The sequence below is a fragment of the Rhizopus microsporus genome (assembly GCF_002708625.1).
Source record: "Rhizopus microsporus ATCC 52813 unplaced genomic scaffold scaffold_4, whole genome shotgun sequence".
NCBI classification, from domain to species: Eukaryota; Fungi; Mucoromycota; class Mucoromycetes; order Mucorales; family Rhizopodaceae; genus Rhizopus; species Rhizopus microsporus.
Window position 1 is genome coordinate 763,427 of NW_019671919.1, and position 20,942 is coordinate 784,368.

General features: G+C 38.2%; 9 protein-coding genes across 9 annotated transcripts; 6 read left to right on the forward strand and 3 right to left on the reverse strand.

The window, feature by feature from the left end:
* The first annotated feature begins 111 nt into the window (after positions 1 to 111).
* RHIMIDRAFT_276068 (uncharacterized protein) lies at positions 112 to 395 on the forward strand. The gene has a single exon (XM_023612592.1). The coding sequence runs from the start codon at positions 129 to 131 to the stop codon at positions 324 to 326; it is 198 nt and encodes a 65-aa protein (XP_023468448.1). The 5' UTR covers positions 112 to 128; the 3' UTR covers positions 327 to 395.
* A 910-nt stretch (positions 396 to 1,305) lies between these two features.
* On the reverse strand, positions 1,306 to 4,674 carry RHIMIDRAFT_199407 (uncharacterized protein; the record flags this gene model as incomplete). Its single annotated transcript, XM_023606372.1, has 12 exons — positions 1,306 to 1,574; positions 1,626 to 2,169; positions 2,206 to 2,498; positions 2,551 to 2,641; positions 2,690 to 3,518; positions 3,583 to 3,688; positions 3,740 to 3,817; positions 3,855 to 3,953; positions 4,013 to 4,144; positions 4,195 to 4,322; positions 4,388 to 4,481; positions 4,536 to 4,674. 12 exons carry the CDS (start codon positions 4,672 to 4,674, stop codon positions 1,306 to 1,308), a joined length of 2,802 nt encoding a protein of 933 aa, XP_023468449.1.
* Positions 4,675 to 5,106: 432 nt separating this feature from the next.
* RHIMIDRAFT_235500 (uncharacterized protein) lies at positions 5,107 to 5,770 on the forward strand (the record flags this gene model as incomplete). Its single annotated transcript, XM_023608369.1, has 3 exons — positions 5,107 to 5,475; positions 5,527 to 5,644; positions 5,691 to 5,770. 3 exons carry the CDS (start codon positions 5,107 to 5,109, stop codon positions 5,768 to 5,770), a joined length of 567 nt encoding a protein of 188 aa, XP_023468450.1.
* Positions 5,771 to 6,057: 287 nt separating this feature from the next.
* On the forward strand, positions 6,058 to 9,496 carry RHIMIDRAFT_235501 (uncharacterized protein; the record flags this gene model as incomplete). The annotated part of the gene is made up of 14 exons (XM_023608370.1): positions 6,058 to 6,351; positions 6,400 to 6,493; positions 6,543 to 6,647; positions 6,707 to 6,813; positions 6,867 to 7,094; positions 7,147 to 7,419; positions 7,469 to 7,992; positions 8,044 to 8,533; positions 8,588 to 8,688; positions 8,745 to 8,799; positions 8,856 to 8,955; positions 9,009 to 9,143; positions 9,203 to 9,359; positions 9,415 to 9,496. The coding sequence occupies 14 exons, from the start codon at positions 6,058 to 6,060 to the stop codon at positions 9,494 to 9,496; spliced, it is 2,745 nt and encodes a 914-aa protein (XP_023468451.1).
* A 749-nt stretch (positions 9,497 to 10,245) lies between these two features.
* On the forward strand, positions 10,246 to 11,153 carry RHIMIDRAFT_307998 (glycolipid transfer protein). The gene is made up of 5 exons (XM_023614551.1): positions 10,246 to 10,392; positions 10,455 to 10,513; positions 10,573 to 10,691; positions 10,739 to 10,874; positions 10,932 to 11,153. The coding sequence occupies exons 1-5, from the start codon at positions 10,284 to 10,286 to the stop codon at positions 11,097 to 11,099; spliced, it is 591 nt and encodes a 196-aa protein (XP_023468452.1). The 5' UTR covers positions 10,246 to 10,283; the 3' UTR covers positions 11,100 to 11,153.
* Positions 11,154 to 11,155: 2 nt separating this feature from the next.
* On the reverse strand, positions 11,156 to 16,343 carry RHIMIDRAFT_311970 (WD40 repeat-like protein; the record flags this gene model as incomplete). Its single annotated transcript, XM_023614769.1, has 14 exons — positions 11,156 to 11,400; positions 11,449 to 11,566; positions 11,613 to 13,527; positions 13,578 to 13,659; positions 13,710 to 13,964; positions 14,022 to 14,519; positions 14,571 to 14,638; positions 14,693 to 15,183; positions 15,246 to 15,452; positions 15,501 to 15,575; positions 15,627 to 15,712; positions 15,760 to 15,988; positions 16,040 to 16,189; positions 16,248 to 16,343. 14 exons carry the CDS (start codon positions 16,341 to 16,343, stop codon positions 11,201 to 11,203), a joined length of 4,470 nt encoding a protein of 1,489 aa, XP_023468453.1. The 3' UTR covers positions 11,156 to 11,200.
* A 629-nt stretch (positions 16,344 to 16,972) lies between these two features.
* On the forward strand, positions 16,973 to 17,683 carry RHIMIDRAFT_235504 (uncharacterized protein; the record flags this gene model as incomplete). Its single annotated transcript, XM_023608371.1, has 1 exon — positions 16,973 to 17,683. One exon carries the CDS (start codon positions 16,973 to 16,975, stop codon positions 17,681 to 17,683), a length of 711 nt encoding a protein of 236 aa, XP_023468454.1.
* A 15-nt stretch (positions 17,684 to 17,698) lies between these two features.
* Positions 17,699 to 19,751, reverse strand: RHIMIDRAFT_249672 (alpha/beta-hydrolase; the record flags this gene model as incomplete). The annotated part of the gene is made up of 2 exons (XM_023610644.1): positions 17,699 to 18,105; positions 18,158 to 19,751. 2 exons carry the CDS (start codon positions 19,749 to 19,751, stop codon positions 17,699 to 17,701), a joined length of 2,001 nt encoding a protein of 666 aa, XP_023468455.1.
* An 872-nt stretch (positions 19,752 to 20,623) lies between these two features.
* RHIMIDRAFT_193709 (40S ribosomal protein S28) lies at positions 20,624 to 20,809 on the forward strand (the record flags this gene model as incomplete). The annotated part of the gene is made up of 1 exon (XM_023605996.1): positions 20,624 to 20,809. A coding segment is annotated over one exon (186 nt), but the record flags the coding sequence as incomplete, so codon positions are not given.
* Positions 20,810 to 20,942: the final 133 nt, after the last annotated feature.

A 20,942-nucleotide genomic window follows, 5' to 3' on the forward strand; every position in this document is an offset into this window, starting at 1 on the left:
GAATATGGTAAAATGAGCATCACTTTCAAGATGTTATATTCTTTCTCCATTCAAGAAAAGTGTAACTTATTACGTTAGTCTGACCAAGCTATCACGAAATTGACTGCTGCATTTGGGCAAGATCAGGAATGTTGATCTATAAACCACCTATTATAATACCCTTTCTATCCGGTCAAGGCCGAAATATAGCATTGCGATGGATCAACAGCTCATCATATGAAAAGGGGTCTGATATCCGACTCGACGCAGTCATCTCAACACTGATGCAGCGCGATTTTGGCTTTCCAGTTAGTTTGGTGAGATCAATCCTGGCAATAGCACAATAATCAAGAACTCTCTTTTACATGGGTGATTTTTTGGCATATAATAACTTCTTCCATCACTGTTATTGCCAGTGGCTCCAACAAGCTGTTGTTTGATAACGCTCTCCATTTGCTGCCGACTCCCCCCCTCTCTCAAATGCCACAATCTTTACGTTTACCAGCGCTCCTCCATTTGCACCGCCTCTACAGGCGCCGTTGTAGGACTAAGGAGTTTTCCTTTTAATTATGTCCACTGGATGTTAAACGAAATTTTCAAACACAAGATCATCCCAATTCAAGATACTTTGTGAAAGATTTGGTGATGACTATAGATCTGTACCAAAATTCATGCGAGGATATACAAATTTCGTCAAGATTTATCTAAAGGACCCAGGAAGGCACGGAACGCGTCAAGGGCGAACCCAATTACTGAAATAGATCAAAGCAGCGTGATTGCTACTGGCTTGAAAAAATCAGAGAATAAATAGCAACGCTTGCAGCAAAAACCTTGAAGCATACAGTTCAAAATGGGGGTGGTTGAAATAATTTCACATTTTGTTGCTACAGACCAGACAGAGCCTATCACTGACGAAATCAGCCTTGAAAACATCGTTGTGTAAGAGATTGAGCACTCACAGTATGCGCTTCTATCTAACGAAAACATCAGCCCTTTGTTTTCAACATATTTCAGGTAACATCAATATCTTTTAAACTAAGGGATAGGCTATACCACACCTTTCGTGTTCATTTTGGCAGCTTTATGGTTGAATATTGCTCCCAAGTAATTGAACTTTTGTCACGCTAATAAACTTGGGCTTCGGTTCCATATAAAAGAATCTTTTAAATAAAAAAATTGATCCTACTAAGGATAAACAAAGAAAGTATCACACAGACCAGGCGATTCTTTTTTGGTCTATAGGCTCCGTGTCCGTAGACATTTTTAATTTACTTTTGTTTAATGAGCCATTAAAGTCCATTTTGGCGTAAACATGTCAAAGGTTTATTAACGTTGTTCTTTTACAAAATGTTTCAAAAACATAAAAGAAATGGACAGAGTAAAAAGAATAAAGAATAATAATCGATTAACGTTTGCCCAAAATGCTTGTCCATTAAAGCCAAAGCGTGCCAAAATGATAGGACCAGGTATTTGAATATCTGCAATAGATTTATCACGTAAGGTAATATCTTTCAGTTCATTCACAATGAGGGCCTCATATCCGTAGTTGAAAAAACTTAAATGTTGTAGCCAACTCAAGACAGGAGGGATATGGTCTATATAACGTAGGTTATTGCAAAAGTATTTTTCAATCAAAACTTTCAAACCTTTGTTCAATAAGAAGCCACCAAATAACATGGAAAAAAGCATGGTTAGACTAGCTAATAAGTTTGCTATTGACAGGTTCTTAATGCCTGTTGCAAAACACAAGCATAATCCTGCTGCTGCCAAATTGAATAGTACCAACACCAGCAAAAATTTTGCAAATATCAGTAAAGAGGGATTTAAGCCAATCATGTAATAGCAAATGGATCCCATTACCAAAGGTGGAATTACTCGTAGAGGGATAATATCAAACATAACTTTGGCCAGGAAATAAGCACCTGCGCTGTAATAACCGTTTTCACGTTCACGCATAAATAATAGTCTCTCCTTGTTGAACATGTCCAAAGAACTTGTGGCAGCAAACCCCAACAATGCACACATAAAGAATAGGACCCCTAATCTATTTTGAACGCCAGAAAGGTCAACATCCACTTGCCAGAATAAACTACCAAGTAAGATAGCAAGGACGACAGAGAAGGCAAAATGAGCAAAAAACAGCATTGGATTTCTATACATGTTGATAAAAGTCCGAGATGATAAAAGGGACTATAGGAATAGTCGTTAACATAACAGATAGTATACATATTTCTGTCTTACCAATTCATGATAAAATTGTGTGATTGATAAGATGGAGACATCTTGTCCGGGCGGGTCAACCCATACTGAAAAAGGACCGCCTGGATTGGATCGGCCAATACGGTTCTTGATATTCTCGTACAGTTCAGAAGAACGAAACGAATCAGTCAAATAATGAGCATGATTAGACTCGGATAAAAGATCAAATTCCTCTTGCTCTCTTTGGCTGTTGCTGAATGGAGTAGGGGTATCATGTTGTGTGGAGTCTGTATCGTCTGGCCGTTTCATCGTAAGATCAACTATATTTCACGGGTTCAAAATCGCATTAGGTATAATCTATATTTTACTTACTGAGATAGTCAGCAATGTTATAATCAGCTGGAATAGAGAAGCCTAGGTCCCGGAAATAGCTTGAACAAGAGTTAGTTGGACCAAAATATACCTAAATATTTGTATGAGTTGTGAACTTAATTATACAAAAGCAGGCTACCAATTGTCCGGCAGAAAGTAACATGAGTGAATCGAACATTTTGTAAATGTTAGATCTTGGTTGATGAATTGTGACGATTATGGTCCTTTTGCTTTCATGAGCAAGTCTTTGTAGACAGTCCATGACAACGCCTGCATTGTAAGCGTCTAAACCGCTTGTAGGCTCATCCAAAAATAATAAACTTGGTCCTGTTACCAGTTCCTTGCCTATGCTCACTCTTCTTTTTTCTCCACCACTAATTCCGCGTTTACCAGGCATTCCAATTTTACTATCAGCAATTTTGCTGATACCTAGTTCCTGTATGACCTCTTCGACTCGCTTTAATTTCGCTTGTAAAGGCATACTGCGTGGCAAGCGCATCATGGCTGCATATGTCAAGGTTTCTCTTACAGTTAAAGTCCCCATAAGGCTGTCATCTTGATCTACAAAACCTGTAAGTCTTCTAAATTGCTTCATATTCGGTGACGCTCCATTCAATAATATGTTTCCGCTTGCGACGCCTCGTTTATGTTTTCTTGCAAGAATGTCTAATAAGCTTGATTTACCAGCGCCTGAGGGGCCCATGACAGCCAACATCTGACCAGGCTCAACAAACCCACTCAGATTGGACAAAATAGATTTACCCTGAACAGAATAAGATATATCTGAGAAAGTCAGGGAGATCTCTGCCGTTGTTGAATAGCTCGCTAAATCGTCACCCTCATCCATATCTGTTAGTTGTATACGAGTGCCAAAAAGTTTCTTTTGCCTTGAAGCCGTGTACTTCGTGATAGTATATAGTAATATGCAAGCAACAGCTATGGCTGCTATGATCATCGTTTCTGTATAGCTAGAAAATTTCTCTTCCTGGATAGACTAGTTAGTATAGAGAAAGTGCCTTCAGTATTTGATACTTTACAATAGGCGCAGTGTCTAGGATATCTTGCTCATTTACGCATTCTCCTACGTCACAGGATAATCGAATATTATCTGGAAATACACTCACGAGCGTCGAGTACTCTAAGTTCTTTTAGTCAAAATTCAGGGATAAAGTATATAAATATGATCTACCGTTATACCAGCAGTTTTTCCCGTTTTCACAATACCATTCTGAAGGTCCTTTTACGTTTTTTACAAGCTCTGACATGTCTTTAAAAAGAGTAAGTAGCTTGCCTTAACGTAATACGCATATACCCACCTACTTCTCTTCCGCACATATACGCATCTTTCATACACGAACATTTTGCTTTAGGGCAGTTTCCTGTAACTGTATTATCACCTGATGCTTTTTTTTCGGAGGAAACGGCGGTCAATGACAAATATAGACAAAATAGAGTAACTTACTTGACTGTGTACATTCACTTAACTCACAATAAAACTGTTCTTCACGGTTAATCCAAAACTGAAATACACACTCACTCTTTTCCCATTCACAGGCTAAAGATACATATGTGTCATCGCTTATCCAGGGAATATCTATAGATATATATTTTAGTTGCAGATGCAAGAAACAGAAGCTATATTACTTGTAGTAGCACACCATGCATGCATTGATTTAAGGCCAACAGCAGTTTTTATACATGTGGCGCTTGCACCTTTCTCAGGCTGGCATGCTTGATCGCTTTGACAAACGTTGCAATTGACACCACCCCAACTAAAATAGTGTTAGTATATTTTTTTTTTCTCTTTCTTTCTTGAAGTTGCTGTGGATGCATATACCCTGAATTACAGCTGCAGTCCTCGTCATCTTTTCTTTGCGGTCTATCTGTTTCATAAAGTGATCCACAAAGGGGATTGGCACAGTCCAAACCACCTAGTTGAGCATATTAAGTATCTTGGGTCTTGCATAAACTGCATAAATCATTACCCCAACCCACAGGGCAGTGACAAATGCCACTAGTGTTGCATGTGCCTCCATTAACGCAATTGTTTGTTGGTAGCTGGCAGTTGAAGCAAACCGGACACTCTGGACATTGCTGATCTTGTCTTTTCAAATGTGGGAACATGGACAAGTATAGAAAAAAAGGAAAAAGCGGGAATAGAGCAGCAGGTTTAAAAAGTTCGAAACCGAACTTGGTTGAATATACTTGTTTGATGCAAATATTACAAAGAACTATAGTGAACAGAGGATTGATGGTTTCCTTTTGTGTTTATTCTTTCTTTCTCTGTAAGGAATCATGCAAAGACATATTTATATTAAATTTATGTGTACAAATGATCGAGGTCAACAAACAAAGGCATCATTGCTCAGTGTATATTGCCAATTCTGAGTAATCTATAGAGTATGCGAGTATACTCCCCTTTCATCCATTCATCATTGGCTCTGTAAGCAAAAAAGATGCATGACTTGGTGCAGTCTGAATTTAAATAAAGAGTTTAACTATAAACATTTTGTTTGACTACGGCATCTACTGCTTTCAATTTAGATCTTTTTTGACATGCTGAATCCCTTAGCCAATGAATTCAAACCAGTATTAGCCGAAAGCAGTTCTTCTAAAAAAGATAAGGAAAGAAGACATAGCAATAGCCATCATAAAGCAGGCACCGGAGATAATAGTAAAAAACAACCACTCAAAGACAATACAAGTAATGCAAAAAAGCAAGGAACAAGTAAAAAGAAAGGGAATTCTAGCAGCAAGAAACAAAAACCAGAAACTAACAAGAGAAGACCTTCTCGTCAAGAGACAACTAGTCTAGAGGATCAATTTAAGCAAGAAGCCAAATTTATTGCCATAGAAACAGCCATCAATCCTATGCATAGGAATGAAAAGCAATTAGAGCATGGATACGAAAGATACATTGATTGGGTAAATAGAGTAATACACAATGGATAGGCTGGGATAATAATAGTGAGTCAGATTAATAGGTCGCTTAAATTGTATGACATAATAACTGTTGTCGGCATGGATACCGCCATAGTAGATGTTGTTTCCATAGTAACCATCCTTCAAGATAGAAAACTAGGTGTCCATGAAGGTAAATTCTGAACTGAACAAACAATTGACTTATATAAGTCTATTAGAAATAGAAACATTTACAATGGATCAAGGAAATGGAAGAAAGACAAGCTGTATTCAAGTGAAACTTCATTCTTACTTTTAAGGCAATTCAAGTGTTTAAATTTAGTTGTAAATTAATTCCAAAAAAGCCAAGAAAGATTGCTACGTGTCTTATTAAAAAAGGGAGGAGAAAGGGGGGGGGGAGTGATGTTCAGTTAAACTTCTCAGACGATGATGTATATGTATATATTTCTCTTTTTTCTCTCTCTTTTTTTCTTTTGTGTATACTCGCTCTATTTATTCATTTGCCCTGAACTAAAAAATAAAAAGGTAAATTATTATTTCTTTCTCTCTCCTTTTTTTCTCTCTCTCTCTTATTGTCATTTCATAATGTCTCTTTGGGCAAACAAACAAACTAATGAATATGAAATGAGAGAAGTTGTTGACTTAGATTCTTATATTGCACAAGTAGACGGTCGAAATAGTTTAAATATACTCGATACCACTAGTGACGACAACGGCAGTGATAGCACAATGAGTATAGACGAAGACTATAAATACAACTATGAGCAGAGAAATTTTGAAGGAGACGAAGCAGAGCAAAGTTTAGTCAACAATAACGAGAACAGCAGTAATGATATAGAAAGAGGTGAAGTGCATAAAGACATACTGAACAAGCAAAAGGTAGATAAAACGGTCAACCTAATAAATACTAAGCAGAATATGTAATAGAAAGCAAGTAAGAAATGGATTTGCGTGGGGTTTCTGATATTTCTCTTACTGTTATGGCTCATATGGACTATTGGATTGAGTCAGATTAGTTCAGGTACTTGTCTATTCTTTCTTTAAACAGATAGGGCTAATTTAGCTTATAGAAAGCATTGACCAGCAATCAAATAAAGCAAAGCATATAGACTTTTCTGACTTGTATAATGGATCGTTCTTCCCTAAACTAGCAGACTTGAAATGGGCCCACCATGGTAGATGCATAATGGCTGACCTTGTATTTTACATATTAACACACAGGCATATTTTATAGATTCAAAGGATGGTTTACATACATACATAGAACCATTAACAGGCAGTATAATCATGGAATCAATTGAAAATGATAATCAGCAGATACTTGTTGATGGATCAAGACTAGTAACTATTTACAAGCTTATACTAATATCGATAGCTAATACTTGTATGATTAGAAAGTTAACAATAATCCAATAACCTATTATTCCTATGAGATATCCAATGATAACCAATATGTACTATTCACAACGAATTTGACAAAACAATGGAGATACTCGACACTTTCAAACGTTTACATATTTGATGTAGCAAGACAGTCATTATTACCATTAAACAACATGTCTACTATCCATTCAACACCCGCCATATCCCAATCGCTTTGGAGCCCCTCAGGACATCAGCTCGTAATGTGAATATATATTAACAAATAGGCTCATCTAATCATAAATGTATTAGGCTTATGTTATGAACAATGACCTCTATGTGACAAATCTAGTGAATCATACTAGAATTACACATGATGGATCAAGTACAATACTTAATGGTGTTCTTGATTGGGTTTATGAAGAGGAAATATTTGATAGTAATCTTGCTATGTGGTGGTCTCCTGATTCGACGCATATTGCTTATTTAAGATCAAATGAAACGAATGTGCATGATATCCGTTTACAGCATTATACTCAAGAAAACAGCATTTATCCTGAAGAAACAGTGGTCAAATATCCAAAGGTAAGCTTGGTCCAATTTAATAGAGTATTTATTCACATATGTATATTAGCCTGGTGCTCCTAATCCACAGGTTTCTCTTCATGTTCATTCTTTATTATCCAATACATCTGTAGTCCTCACTAGCAACTCTGCTATGAATATTACGGCAAATATAACATTAAACTTTAAAGAGTTTAATGAAACAGACAGAATAATCACGGATGTCCTTTGGGCAACTAACTCTAGTACACATCTGTTATTTAAGCAAACAAACCGTGTTCAGGATGTTGAATTGACTTCACTAGTTACTTTCAACAAGAATGGGACAGTAATAGAAAACGTACGAACTTATAAGCCAGCGGATGATGGATGGATTGAATCTTCTCAGTCGATGATATACCTATCCACAAGCTATAATAAAGAGGGTTATCCTCTTATATCCTATATAGACCTAGTCGACAATGGAAAAGGGTTTATGCACCTTGCTGTCATTAGAATAGGAACCAAAAAGAGCAAACATACAACGTGGCTGACAGTAGGCAAATACGAAGTAATACCAAGAACAACTGCCATAGATCGCAAAAGAAACTTTTTGTAACATGAACTTGCTTCATCATTTAACTGAAGCTAACATCATCTTAATAGGCATTACATCTCCACCGAACAATCACATCTGGAACGTCATCTGTATAGAATAAACCTGAACAGTACAAGCCCAAGCTCTACAAAGATGTGCTTAACTTGTTCTGATGATCCTACGCAACATGCATACTATTCAGCTTCATTCTCATCCCTCAATGGATACTATGTATTGGATTATATGGGACCAGATGTACCAACCTCCGTTGTTAAAAGTGTCGATAACCCTAAATTTGAAAAGGTACTGCAGGACAACAGCGCCTTCAAAGAGCTGATAAGCAACTACGAGCTTCCCAAGACGCGCATGGTGACTGTTAAGAGTGGAGGAGTTAATATGGATGCGAGGGAACTGTTGCCACCTGACTTTGATGCGACAAAAAAATACCCAGTTCTATTTCAAGTTTATGGTGGCCCAGGATCTCAAACTGCTGCGTATACCTTTGAACTCAACTGGAGCACATTTTTGGCAAGCAAGCTAGGCTATATTGTGGTGAATGTAATGTATCACATTAAATATTTGATTAGCAGAGTTGACTTATGATCCTATTAGGTTGATGGAAGAGGAACAGGGTTTAAAGGAAGAAAATATAGAGTAGGTGTAAGGGGTAGATTGGGAGAGCTTGAAACAATTGATCAAATTAACGCAGCAAAGTAAAGTACAAGTGATTATGTCGTAAGCAGTTTTTTTTAATATTATGCATCAATAGACACTGGGCATCGCTTGAATACGTGGATCCCGCGCGCATTGCTATTTGGGGTTGGGTAAGTACGCATAATCATCTTTTAGTGAGCCTACAGTTAACCTATGCTCTTGTTAGTCTTATGGAGGTTATCTGACATCTAAAGTTATTGAAGCAAATAGTGGATTGTTTATTGCTGGAATGGCAGTTGCGCCAGTTACTGATTGGCGGTATTATGGTAAGGAACAAACAAAAAAGAGAGTTCATTTGTATTAAGAGATTCATTCACAGATTCTATCTATACCGAACGGTATATGTTGACGCCTCAAATGAACCCTGATGGATATAACAAAAGTGCAGTGAATAATATGGAAGGATTCAATAATGCGAAATTCTTTTTGGTACATGGCACGGCTGATGATAATGGTAATGATGAATTCAACCAATCATATAGCCATTATTTTATATTCAACGCTTTTGTGTAGTTCACTTTCAGAATAGCGCTGTTTTGGTCAATAAGCTAATACAAGCAAATGTTCACAATTATCAAGTTCAGTATTTTCCGGATAGTGATCATAATATAGACCATGGAAATGCCAATCAAAACCTTTATTATTTACTCACTAACTTTCTCTGGGAAAGGTAAAGTGATATAGCGAGCCTGCGAGTATACATTTTTGCTAAAATATTTGTATAGCTTTGGAGGAAAAGAATATCTTCATGTTCGAAAAGAGCTGAATGGCCACTTCTCTGGACCATTAACATCTTCTGAGCATTAAAAGTATTTATTTATAATTCTTATTATGCTTATTACTACCAAACTATGTGTGTTTTTCGTCAAGATGGGAGGTTGTCTTTCTACGTGAGCTTTTGAAAAAATATGTAGTCTGGTGCCTATAGGCGCCGTTGTTCAATGTTTTATTTCGAGAAAGAAGAGTCAGTAGTAAATAAAGCTTTGTTATACTAAAGGCACTTTCTAAGAGATCCCATTGAAGACCAAGCAGAAAATGCAAAATGTAACCAGTTTTAGGGTATACTTACACAAGATGCTCTAAACTTGGCTGTATCACATCTAAAATGACAGCCCACAGTCTCTCAACACATCATTAATTACCAATAAAATATATAATAATATGCTGTGTGACAAAGACAGCCATATTGTCTATTAGAACAGCATTCTTGGCTTACTCTTTGTTGTTATATTCATTAAACACGACTTCAATTTATTCTTTTCATGGCTAATTATATCAACGAGAGTAGTCTAATAAGTATGTATTTATAGTAACAACTTTTATGCTTGTGTTGCCAAGGAAACGTGTCGTACTATAATGATGTTTTATACTCTAAATACCTCAGTGCTAATAAACATCATTTAATTACAGTAAAGCAAGATGAATTAGCGCTTTATGTTTAATTCTTGTATAGAATTCAAAGACAAGCGAAGTTCCAAGTTGTGACAACATGATGGGGGAAAAGGCCGTATGCGGTTCTTCAAATTTTCAATATTTAATAAATAAAAAGCGGCTTTCTCCTTAACTTTGCTTTCTTTTCCTCCCAACAAACACAATGACTTATTTTGAAACTCTCAAGCGCTCTTACACTGATGTTGACACTAGCAAAGGTGTCGACACTGAACAATTCTTGGAAGCTACAGAAGGACTTGTTAAGCTTTTTGGTATAGTATAAATAAGGAGAAGTCATCGCAACCTTTGCTCATCTCGTGTTTCTTGTTCACAGACTTGCTCGGCTCTGCTGCTTTTTCAGTTGTTCAAAGTGACATGAACGGTAATATCAAGGTAAATGTATTTTGGCACATTGGATGAGCCAAATACTTACATAATTGATACAAAAACAGAAAATCAGAGATCGTTATCTGTCGAATCCTACAGCTAATAACACATTGGAAGAATTAATGAAGAATGAAGCTCCCGAGAAGAAGAGAGTAGCTACCGAAGGCCTCCTCTGGTTGACAAGGTAAAAAAAGCGTAAAATGGAGTATTTTATTAAACTCTTTACAAAAGAGGTCTCGACTTTACTGCACAAGCTTTACGTCGTAGCTTGTCAGATCCTGCTGAAGAATTGAACACCTCCTTCACAAAAGCTTATGAACAGACACTTAAGAAACATCATAGTATCATTGTTCGTCCTGTTTTTGCTGTAAGTTCTACCTTTGTCAACATGATCAGATTTTAATTTTTTTTTTTTTTGTAACAGCTTGCAATGAAAGCCTGTCCTTACCGTAAGGACTTTTATGAAAAGATCGGCGCTGTCAATGACGCTGCTATAGCTCAAATGAAGGCATGGCTCGAAGCTCTTGAAAATATCATTTCCATTATCCAAAATGTTTTTAAAGCAAACCCTGCATACATTAAGGGTATGTAAATAAAATACAAACTATTTCATAAGCATAGCTATGTGTTTTTTTTTTTTTTTTTTATACAGTTGGTCAAGTGTTTATTTACATGCAAGATTCGATAATCTCACTAATCATAATCATCATCGTCCACAATAAAGTCTTCATCATCGTCAGAATTTCCTGTGGACCGTCTTGTTCTCCTTAAAACAGGTTCTTCCTCCGACTCTTCCTCCCTTTGTAGTTCTTCTTGATACTCGTCGTCTGATTTATCAACGATTGCCTTCTTTCTGCCACCGCCCTTTGCCCAAGACAATGGCATACGGGGGTCTTTATTTATAGTTAGTAAACACTTCACTAATGCTGTATTTAACTTACTCATGAAGCGTGTTTTAAAAAAGTTTGCCATTCTAATAGCATTCTTATGAGCGGCTGACGATTCATCATTATAACGCATTGCATTCTTTTTGATAAGTTCTATATCATCAATAACACCCTAAAAGGAGGATTAGTAAGAGATATGCTTTCGTGAGCATTATTACCTGTTTCGATCTGTAAAATCCATTTTCTAATCTTTCTAGGACCATATCCAGACAGACAGGGTAAGGAACAATTGTAAGATAAGAAGGGTACTGATAATAATCCACTTGTTGCACGTAAAGTGCAAAGTCTTCTGAACTTGCTAGCCAAATAAGGATGTCTTTGGCTCTTTTTATTTCGTCGTTCGTAAGCCTTGGTCCCACATCATATCTATCATAAAAGTTTTCACCATGCGGCACTAATTCCCAAGGACACATATCATCAGGCTTAGAATTTGGATCATCCCAGACGACGTGAAAGTATGTCCAGGGACTAGGTAAGTTGGCTTGTCTCCATTGCAGTCCTTTTTGGTTAAGGCTAGCTATTGTGCCACTATATGTACCACTTTCATCATAAACAGCATCCACAGCTTGTCCAACTTGAAGGTTACGGAATACATCCATGGATGCATAGAATCTTTCCCAAAGGATAATAAATTCAGGACATCCATCTTCATCAGAATAGTCAATTACTTCTTCTCTATTTAATGGCACCCAATTAGGAGCAGCTTGGTGGGATAGAACTTGCTGCAAGTTTTGTAAACGAAGGAGAGATACCTTGAGCTTACAGTAGGTAGGAGGGCCTACTTGCCAGCTCATGCCAGACACTTGAGCAAAGATAACAGGCTCATGCCGATCGATCACACCATGCTTCTCATCAAAAAGACCCTTCATCTCTGATTGTCTCAAGTACTGTCGATGCCCTTCTGTTAGGATCACAATATGGTCGCCTGTCTGTGGTAAATATTTCGATACAGATCGTTCAACATTTTTAATCCAAGGTATGGGCTCGAACAATTCAATTTCATCTTTAGACAATATCCTTGGGAAACCGCGCTGTTTCCCTGCTCGTTTGGCGGTTGCTTTTGACTGAACAGGGGGTTTAGGTGATTCCATCTGCTGAGAACGTGTTCGTTTAGGACGTGGCGGATGTGTACTGGTCAAGGATGAACTGCCAATGCCGTTTTGATGCGATCTGAATGAATAAGGACTCAATGGACCATGATTATCTTCATGGCTATCAACGTCGCTAGCCATAGAGCGCAGAATTCTTTTCCCTTTGCGGTCTTCTTGCTCATCAGTATAAATATGGCTAGCAGAACTACGAGTGGTAATACTTGAAGCCCTACCTCTTGTATCATAAGCACTGTGGCTACTCGATGCTACTGGGTAACTATTCTCTCTCTGTATTCTATTTGGGCTCTCAACGTTCACAAACACATCCATTTGATCGTCATTTCCTTCATCAACAGTGACATATTCATTTTCCTCCTCCTCCTCTTCGTCCTCTATGTCATCAGGGTCGCTTTCCAAATACGATACATGTGCTAATCGTCGTCTAAATCGAGGTCTCACAGGCTCCTCTTCCTCGTCATCCGATCTATTTCGCTTACGGGAAGGACGACCTCTTCGGCCTGTACCACGCATATTATCTCTATTAAGCCTTGGGCGTCCTCGTCTTCTGGGCGCATTTGTTCTTCGCGTACTAGGCACTGTGCCTCTACTACTAGGACCTCTGACAGGTGATGGTGAAGGCCGTCTTTGTCCTGCTCTGCTTCTAGTTACTGGGCCTTCTTCCTCTTGATCAGCATCACTTTCTACTTGATCATCTCTTGCGACAAAGTCATCCGAGCCAGCCTCTTCACTACTCTCACCGCTAGAAGCATAAGCTGCGTTATCGGGACCGTCTTCACGGTAATCTTCATCCTCAGAGTCGTCAGGAAGCAAGAATGGCTGTAATGGAGGAGGAAACTGAAAGGGTGTATTGGCTGCCAACTCTGCTTCTTCTTCATCGCTTGATTTGACAAAATCGCGCCTTTTTCGTGCAATAGTAGCACGGTCCAGTGATGGCAGCTTAATCGCTTTAATTTTTCTCATTCTAAGATAACATAAGAAATACTGTTCATTTCAAGCTGATTTGCTACTTACTCCTCTTCTTCCATGGCATAACATGCACTTCTCTTCATATCTTCAAGTTCAAATGTTTCAGATACAGTAGGAATATTTCTGCCTATGGGATAGAGAGTAAGTAACAGTACGGTCAGTGGAAGTATATCTTACCATAACCCAATTTCTTTTGATTTGGATAAGCAACGCCTTGCAAGTCGATTATGGAAGAGGGAGGCAAAGCATATGGCATCTGTTGGGTGGCCTCATCAACAAAACTGCCATCAGTGAAATAACGAAGAGCTTGATAGTCAGACATAAAATATTGCCCCCTTTCCCAGCTACGGACTTGCTCATAATCCTTCTCTAGGCCTCCAATACCATATAAGGTACAATGTCCTTCTTCATCCGTAATGGCGTACTTCATACCTACATGTAGAGACAAAAATTAGCATGAAGCAACAGAAAAGGGGTATACATTGTTACCATCTTTTGAAAACTTGGAGTCTGTAAAAGTCCTTCCAGCATGATGATGGCGAGTAATCATCTTCATTCTAGCTAAATCCCAAAGTATCACATTTCCATCATAACCAGCAGACAAAAGTGTGCTGGGATCCAGTGGATGATTGTCTAGAGCATAAACTTCTCCTCGATGCCCCTTTAGCATACATGCTGGTCTACCGTCATAAGCATAATACACTCTTATCTCCCCCTGGTTTGACGCGACAATACACCATTTATCATCGGAGCTCCAAGCAATCATCGATACTTTGACCTGGCTTATGGCTGAAGGTGCTTGCTCTGTTGTATTATTTACATCAACATCTTGATCTATACTGGTTACACTTTCATCATTGTCATCAAAGGGTATACATGAGCCAAACTCTTCTGCGTCTGTATGTCGTTTATGGCTGATATTGGATTGTTTATGACTGGGAGTCTCAAACTGTACAACAGGTGCATCCATAGGCTGTTTCAAGTTCACTTTTAAAAACAGTGAGTGTAAATGATTGTGATGATACTATTTATACTTACATACGATCGACTCCCACTCCTCTGCGGTTTTATTAAAGTGCCATATACGGGCTGTTCCGTCTTGGCAGCTTTAAACAATTATTTAAAAAAAGCGCATTCTTTATCTCTTGTATTAAGCTTACCCGCTAAGTATCCTCTGTCCGTCATGACTGTATGCCAAATCCGTCACACTGCCCATATGCCCTTCAAGTATACCAATGGGTACTACTGTCTGTGATTGTACATGTCCACTCTTATCAGGGAATAAAACACTTGGCACCCTTCGTCTTCCTCTGCCCACCTGAGATTGATGCTGATTAGCTGAAGAGTCATGGTGACTAGGTGTTGCGCCTGCATAAACTGCTTCAACAGGTATTGTGGAGAACACATAGACAAATCCGTCATCACCAGCGACTGCAAATTGTGTGCCAGTATAGTTGAACGAAGAACATCGTAAACGATCTCTTGCTCTAAATTTACAACTGAAGGCGATAGGTGAATCTACATCAAAGAATTCCAAGGTATCTCTATCCCATCTCCAAAGTCGTGCCAATCCATCTTCATTTGTTGCCATCAAATAACGAGTGTCATTTCTAGGCGAAGGTGAAAATTTAACGGTTGTAAATGGTTTAATCTATATATTTATATATATTGATATAATCTATAAGTGATGCTTTAATTCATATACTTTCTTACTGTTGTTGTATTAGGTCGAAGGCACATGATGGGTTTATATTCATCCATAGTCCAGACACGTACGCACCCGTCTGAAGAGGCAGTTGCTATCAGTGTGTTTTCTTGATTAATGGTGATATCAGTAATAATATTCTGGTGCCCTCTAATTGTGTGAATAAGATAACCCGTACGAACACACCATACTTTGACGAGAAAGTCATCACTCCCCTATAGATTGTTATTTAAATATCCTAAAGTTCCAAAATAAATACATACTGTAAATAAACGTCTGTTTGTTTTATCGAAAGCGACACAATAAACTGGGTTGCGATGACCTGAGATAGTGACAAGCTAAAATAAAATAAAAAGGTGAGGAATAAGTTTACATATCAATATTCTTACTTCTCTATAAAATGTGGATAAAGAGGTTGGCACTTGGTTCTTTTTAAACGCTTTGACTCCCAATTCCCTTGCGATGAGTAATCGATCTAATGTTGGTCAGAATCCATTTAAATAGGGTCGATTTCACACTTACGAATGGATAATCCTTTAAGCTGTTCTTTTGTCATGTTTAAATAATTACAGTGGTTTTTTTCATCTTGTTTAGGAATGAATGCTGAAAGCATAGTCATCAAAGACCTATCTCCGTGTCTTAAAGCGCTTACTCTAGCTTTCTTTGGATCACCTGTTTCTTTAAAATGATCTAGTAATCTTTCCAATAAATCGAGCAAATAGCTATCACTAATATTTGGATGTTCTTTTGACTAATGTTGATAAAAGTAAGTAATTAATAACAAAATGTATTATGCTCTTACTAGTCGGTCCATTGTCATTGGCACTTTTTTGCCTTCATAATTGATTGTGTGTGGAAGTAGTTCTTTATGCTGAGCCAATTCATTTTCAAGAGCACGTGCAGCATCCTTACAGGGTCCTGCAGCGAGAAATTTCGTAATCAAATAATAAAGCTATTGTATAGATTAACAAAAAGAACTGTTGTATATTTATGTGTGATCGTGTATAAACCTCTACAGGTAATAATAACAAACTATTAGTTATCGTTCTCTCTCTTTTCTCTATTTCGTATTTTGATGTATTGGATATGTATTCACCTTGCTCCATTTTTTAATTTCATAAATTATGATAATCTATGTCAAGACTATATATATTGTTGTATTTTATTCTAAAAAAAAAAAAAAAAAAAAAAGCTTAAATCATGAAAAAAGAAGAGCATCGACTTGTGCATGACACTACGTGCACCCCATATCATGAAGCAAAAGATACATATGGGTTTCATTAGTCAATGATGGAGCAGTGTTCAATACAAACATAGACATGAACAGACTCAATAACGTAAAGTGTAAAAGGCCATTAAAAACATCAAGTATAAATATGTTTCACTGCCAGAGGTAATGCAACACCTGAGCAGGTTTACTAAAAGTAAAAGAAACACGACCATGACTTCAATTGGCCAATCATTTTAATTGATTCAAACAATTTAAGTTCTCCAGTGTGTGTGTCTGCTGTTGTGTCTTTTTATAAAATAAAATAAATATAAAAAAAAGCCTAATGTGGATAGTGCTACTACTGCTATTATTTATTACATGTTCAACAACAGCCTATGTTCAAAACTGCATAGACCCAACAAGTTGTCAGTTCTTTCCTCTTCATAGCTGCTTTGCAACAGAAGAAGGCTTAGTATGCAAAAGCCGAGGTATGGAAGAAAAGGGCTTGACGATGACATTTAATAAATGTTGCTTATAGACAAACCGGGATTCGAGTTAAATAGGGATCCAGCATATACATTTCTATATTCACAAATAAGCTTTGAAAACGACACTGGCTTGCCTTGTTTTTCAATACCCATCACCGACCAACTCATAAGCTATGTTGCCTATCGTGGACCCGAAGTGATCTCTGTAGAGGATTTACCGTTGATAGGAAACTGCAGTAGAACATCTTATTGTGATAAAAAGACAAAAACATGCCAACCAAAACGAACTTTGGGATCTCGTTGCCAATACAATATGCAGTGCATGATAGGTGATAGTGGTATTCCTGGTCATTGTTCGAACAATTCTGTTTGTGAGATAAGACAGGATTTACCCCCTTATTACTATAGCAATACAAGAGAATGGAAGGTGGGTAAAGAGTGGCCAGCAGCTGTGATTGCTCTTATTACTGCAGGCGTCATCGTAGGCATCATCCTTACAGTGCGGCACTTTTATCCCAAGCTTATTAAGTCAGTGTTGACCAAATGGCAAACTAAGAATAGCACAATGCCATCAGCGGATCCAACTATTTATGAAAATGAAGAAGCATGGAATCGTCATCATAAGAGATGGTGGAAACAAGTGCCAGGCGTCAACTGGGTCTATAATCGATTGAAAAGGTCTAATAATAGAGAATATCATCCATTGGACGATCGAACTGAAGAACCACCACCCTATAACGAAAACTAAGCTTCTTTTTATTATTTATTGCAATAAATTTGAAATGCACTTTTTTGAATCATTATCTAATTCTATTCCCCAGATAGAATGCTTGGATTGAGTACCAATGACATCTGTGGCTGAACATGTTCTATGAAGGGTATCTTCTATCATCTCTGGTTGCATATTTTCAAGCACATAACCATCCTCAATATCGGGAGACAGAATCACTGTTGAATCACCAGCATGCAATAGTCCACACGTTCGTGGAGGTAGACGGGCCATTAGGTCCATATGGTCTGTAATACGAATGACATTGACATCTCGCGTCGAAAGAGTCTGTAAAAAAGTCTTATTGGCTACACGAGGTGAAAAGATGGTGCAGACCGTGATATGTCTGTTCAACAACAGTTTTGTCGTCCTTAGGGAGTAAGCACAAAGACAGGCAACAGCTAATGACGAAATAAGATTAGGTACTTGTCCCCGCTGATATCATTTAATTACCTCCACCAAGCGAATGTCCTATGATCACGACTTTATAGCGAGAGGGCATGGTTGCACAGAGACGCATGAGTAATGTAACCACTTTCATCTCACAACGACGCCAGGCAGTAAGAGCACACTCCAGCACCCAAGGAGACGGGTCCTCTTGAGCATCTTCATAAAGCTGACGTTCCATCTTGTCTGCTGAGGGAGTATCGGGTTCGATCCAAGGCGCTGGCACGAATGATGCGTTTTCAAACATGTATTGTGACACGGCCATGCCTGGAAATACAACTAGTATCTCTTCTGCTTCATTGTCGACAGCGACATATCCGTACTTTTGTGGCGAACAGTCATCATCCTCAAGATCTTCTTCTATCGATTCTTCTTCTATACTACTAATATCACTCGTAGATACATTTCGTTCTGGAGGTATATACTGAAAGGCAGAAAAGGCTTGAGGTCGCTGATGCCTAGTAAGGGTATCAAATGCTTTTTTCCTTTCTGGTGCAACTGCAGATGACATTACGATTTGAGATTCCGTCGGCTTGTTATTGATATAATTGATGTAAGAAATCGGAAACATGACTGTTTGTTGTTCATAGGAACTTGGTTGTGTGATAATCAGGGAAGAGAAAAGACGACCTGTTGTTGATGCTGCAAATGTCTCTTGCTTCTTTTGATGTGGCTGAGGGTGTTGTTGGACAGATTCAAGTCCGCATTGGAGAGAACAGTCAGCGCATCGGATGGGAATGAGGTCGCATTGATTATTGCTGGAAATGATAGAGTCAGGGGGCGATGGCGACATCAGTTTAGCATTGTTTGGATGAGACATTAGTAGCTCATGGCTACAAAAGGAGACATAGTGACAATATCGCTTGAGTCGTTTCAGATAGGAAGCAGATATGATCTGGTGGGGTATATCATAAAGTAAATGCATACTGTCAGGCAATGTATTAGGTGAAGGTGGCAAAGGCTTTGTCTTGGGGATATAATTTGCCGCCTGCATTAAAAGTGCTTTTGGTAACGTGAATATGCACTGACGATGTAGTAAATTGTGTGAAACGTTCTTTTTGCGTCGAACAAAGCGTATGAGCTTTTTTCCCAAAGATCGAGATGGACTCGTGCCGAGAACACCGAGCATAGGAGGTTGAAGGTTGAACAAAAGGTCATGGGAAGAGGATGAAAGGAGCTTTGCAACGGAGTCATGGACAAGCTGCTCTTCATTGAGATACTGTATCAACCAAGCAAACTGTTGCACGGTGAGTTTTAATAATTTGGAGTGCTTCGCGTCTGGGCTCGTGCCTAGGATCACCTGGGTTTTTCTAGGTTCATAATGAACATAGGCCTTGGTGTCAAATGAAAATACTACAGAACGAGACGGCAGAAAGGATATACTATTGGCTTTTAATAGACTGACAGGTCCATGATCATTTCTGACAAAATCTGTAGTCAATGTTACTGCTACACCTTCCCTTGCATATAGCTCATGGCTTTTATTGTTTAATGAACTTGGTTGCCGACTTAATGAGCCTTCTCTTCTTGACAATAGTGATTTTACTCCTCTAAAGATATTTAGCGAAGATGATGATGACCTATGCTTTCTTTCAATCATTATTAAATAAAAAATAAAAAATAAAAAATAAAAAACAAAAACAAAAACAAGAAAAGGCAAAAAAAAAAAATCTAGTTTTAAAGGGCTTCTGTAGCTTGTGTAATCCCTTTCTCGCTTTTTTTAGTTTGTATGAAAGCAGAAGGGGAGGAAGTTCTATTACAAAACCTATTATATCCTTTATGTTATCCTACCAATAATGCAGGGCGCAAGCACACTTCCTGAAACAGTATCAGTGCATTTCTTATAATCAGGACAAGAGCCTTACCTCGTATTTCGTTTCCCTCTTTCAGTGACCTGAAATACACGTGATGGTCGATAAGAGGTGCTACGATGCTATCCATTCTAGTTAACTTTGCATGTCTGTTAGACCTTGATTGTCATTTGCCAAGGACCTATTACTGCAAATTGCGTTGATAAAGAAAGAGTGTGTGTGTATGATTCAGCATAGTATGTGCTATTTAGACCTGAAAAGCTTTCTGCGAGTTGATAACGAACGGGACTATTAGTCGGAGAAAGTGTTGTCTTGAAAAAAGACACCCCATGGATCGCCAGAAATTTTTTGTGGGCAAAGACATTTCCGGCCCGGACAATATGCCCCTCCATCCTTCATGGATTCTGTTGGAAACCAAGAGGGAGCTTGACAGTGTAAAGAAATCCTTCCCTTTTCTTATAGATCCTTCCATCATGGTATGTTACAAGTCATAGTAGAAGTACAAAATAAGGGAGAGTAGATGACAACAAAGATGGATTAGATGCAATAGATACAAGATATTAAATGTAGATTATGTGTGGATAGTTATCGCTCACCCTTATTTTGTTCCTTTTCTACTGAGCATACTTCAATCAGATGCATTAACTTCCAATCGTAGGACTCAAAGACTCCCGTTAAGCTCGCTAGAGTTACAAAGGTTCTCGGCCGTACCGGTTCTCGTGGTGGTGTCACCCAAGTCCGCGTTGAATTCATGGACGATACCAACCGTTCCATCATTCGTAATGTCAAGGGTCCCGTTCGTGAAAACGATATTCTCTGCCTTTTGGAATCTGAACGTGAAGCTCGTCGTCTCCGTTAAATATTCAAGCTCACTGTGTTGATTCGTCAATAATAAATTCAAGTTCCAAAATAAATCAACTTGTAAACCACACATACGCACATACATACACACTCATATGTTACATATACACACATATTAG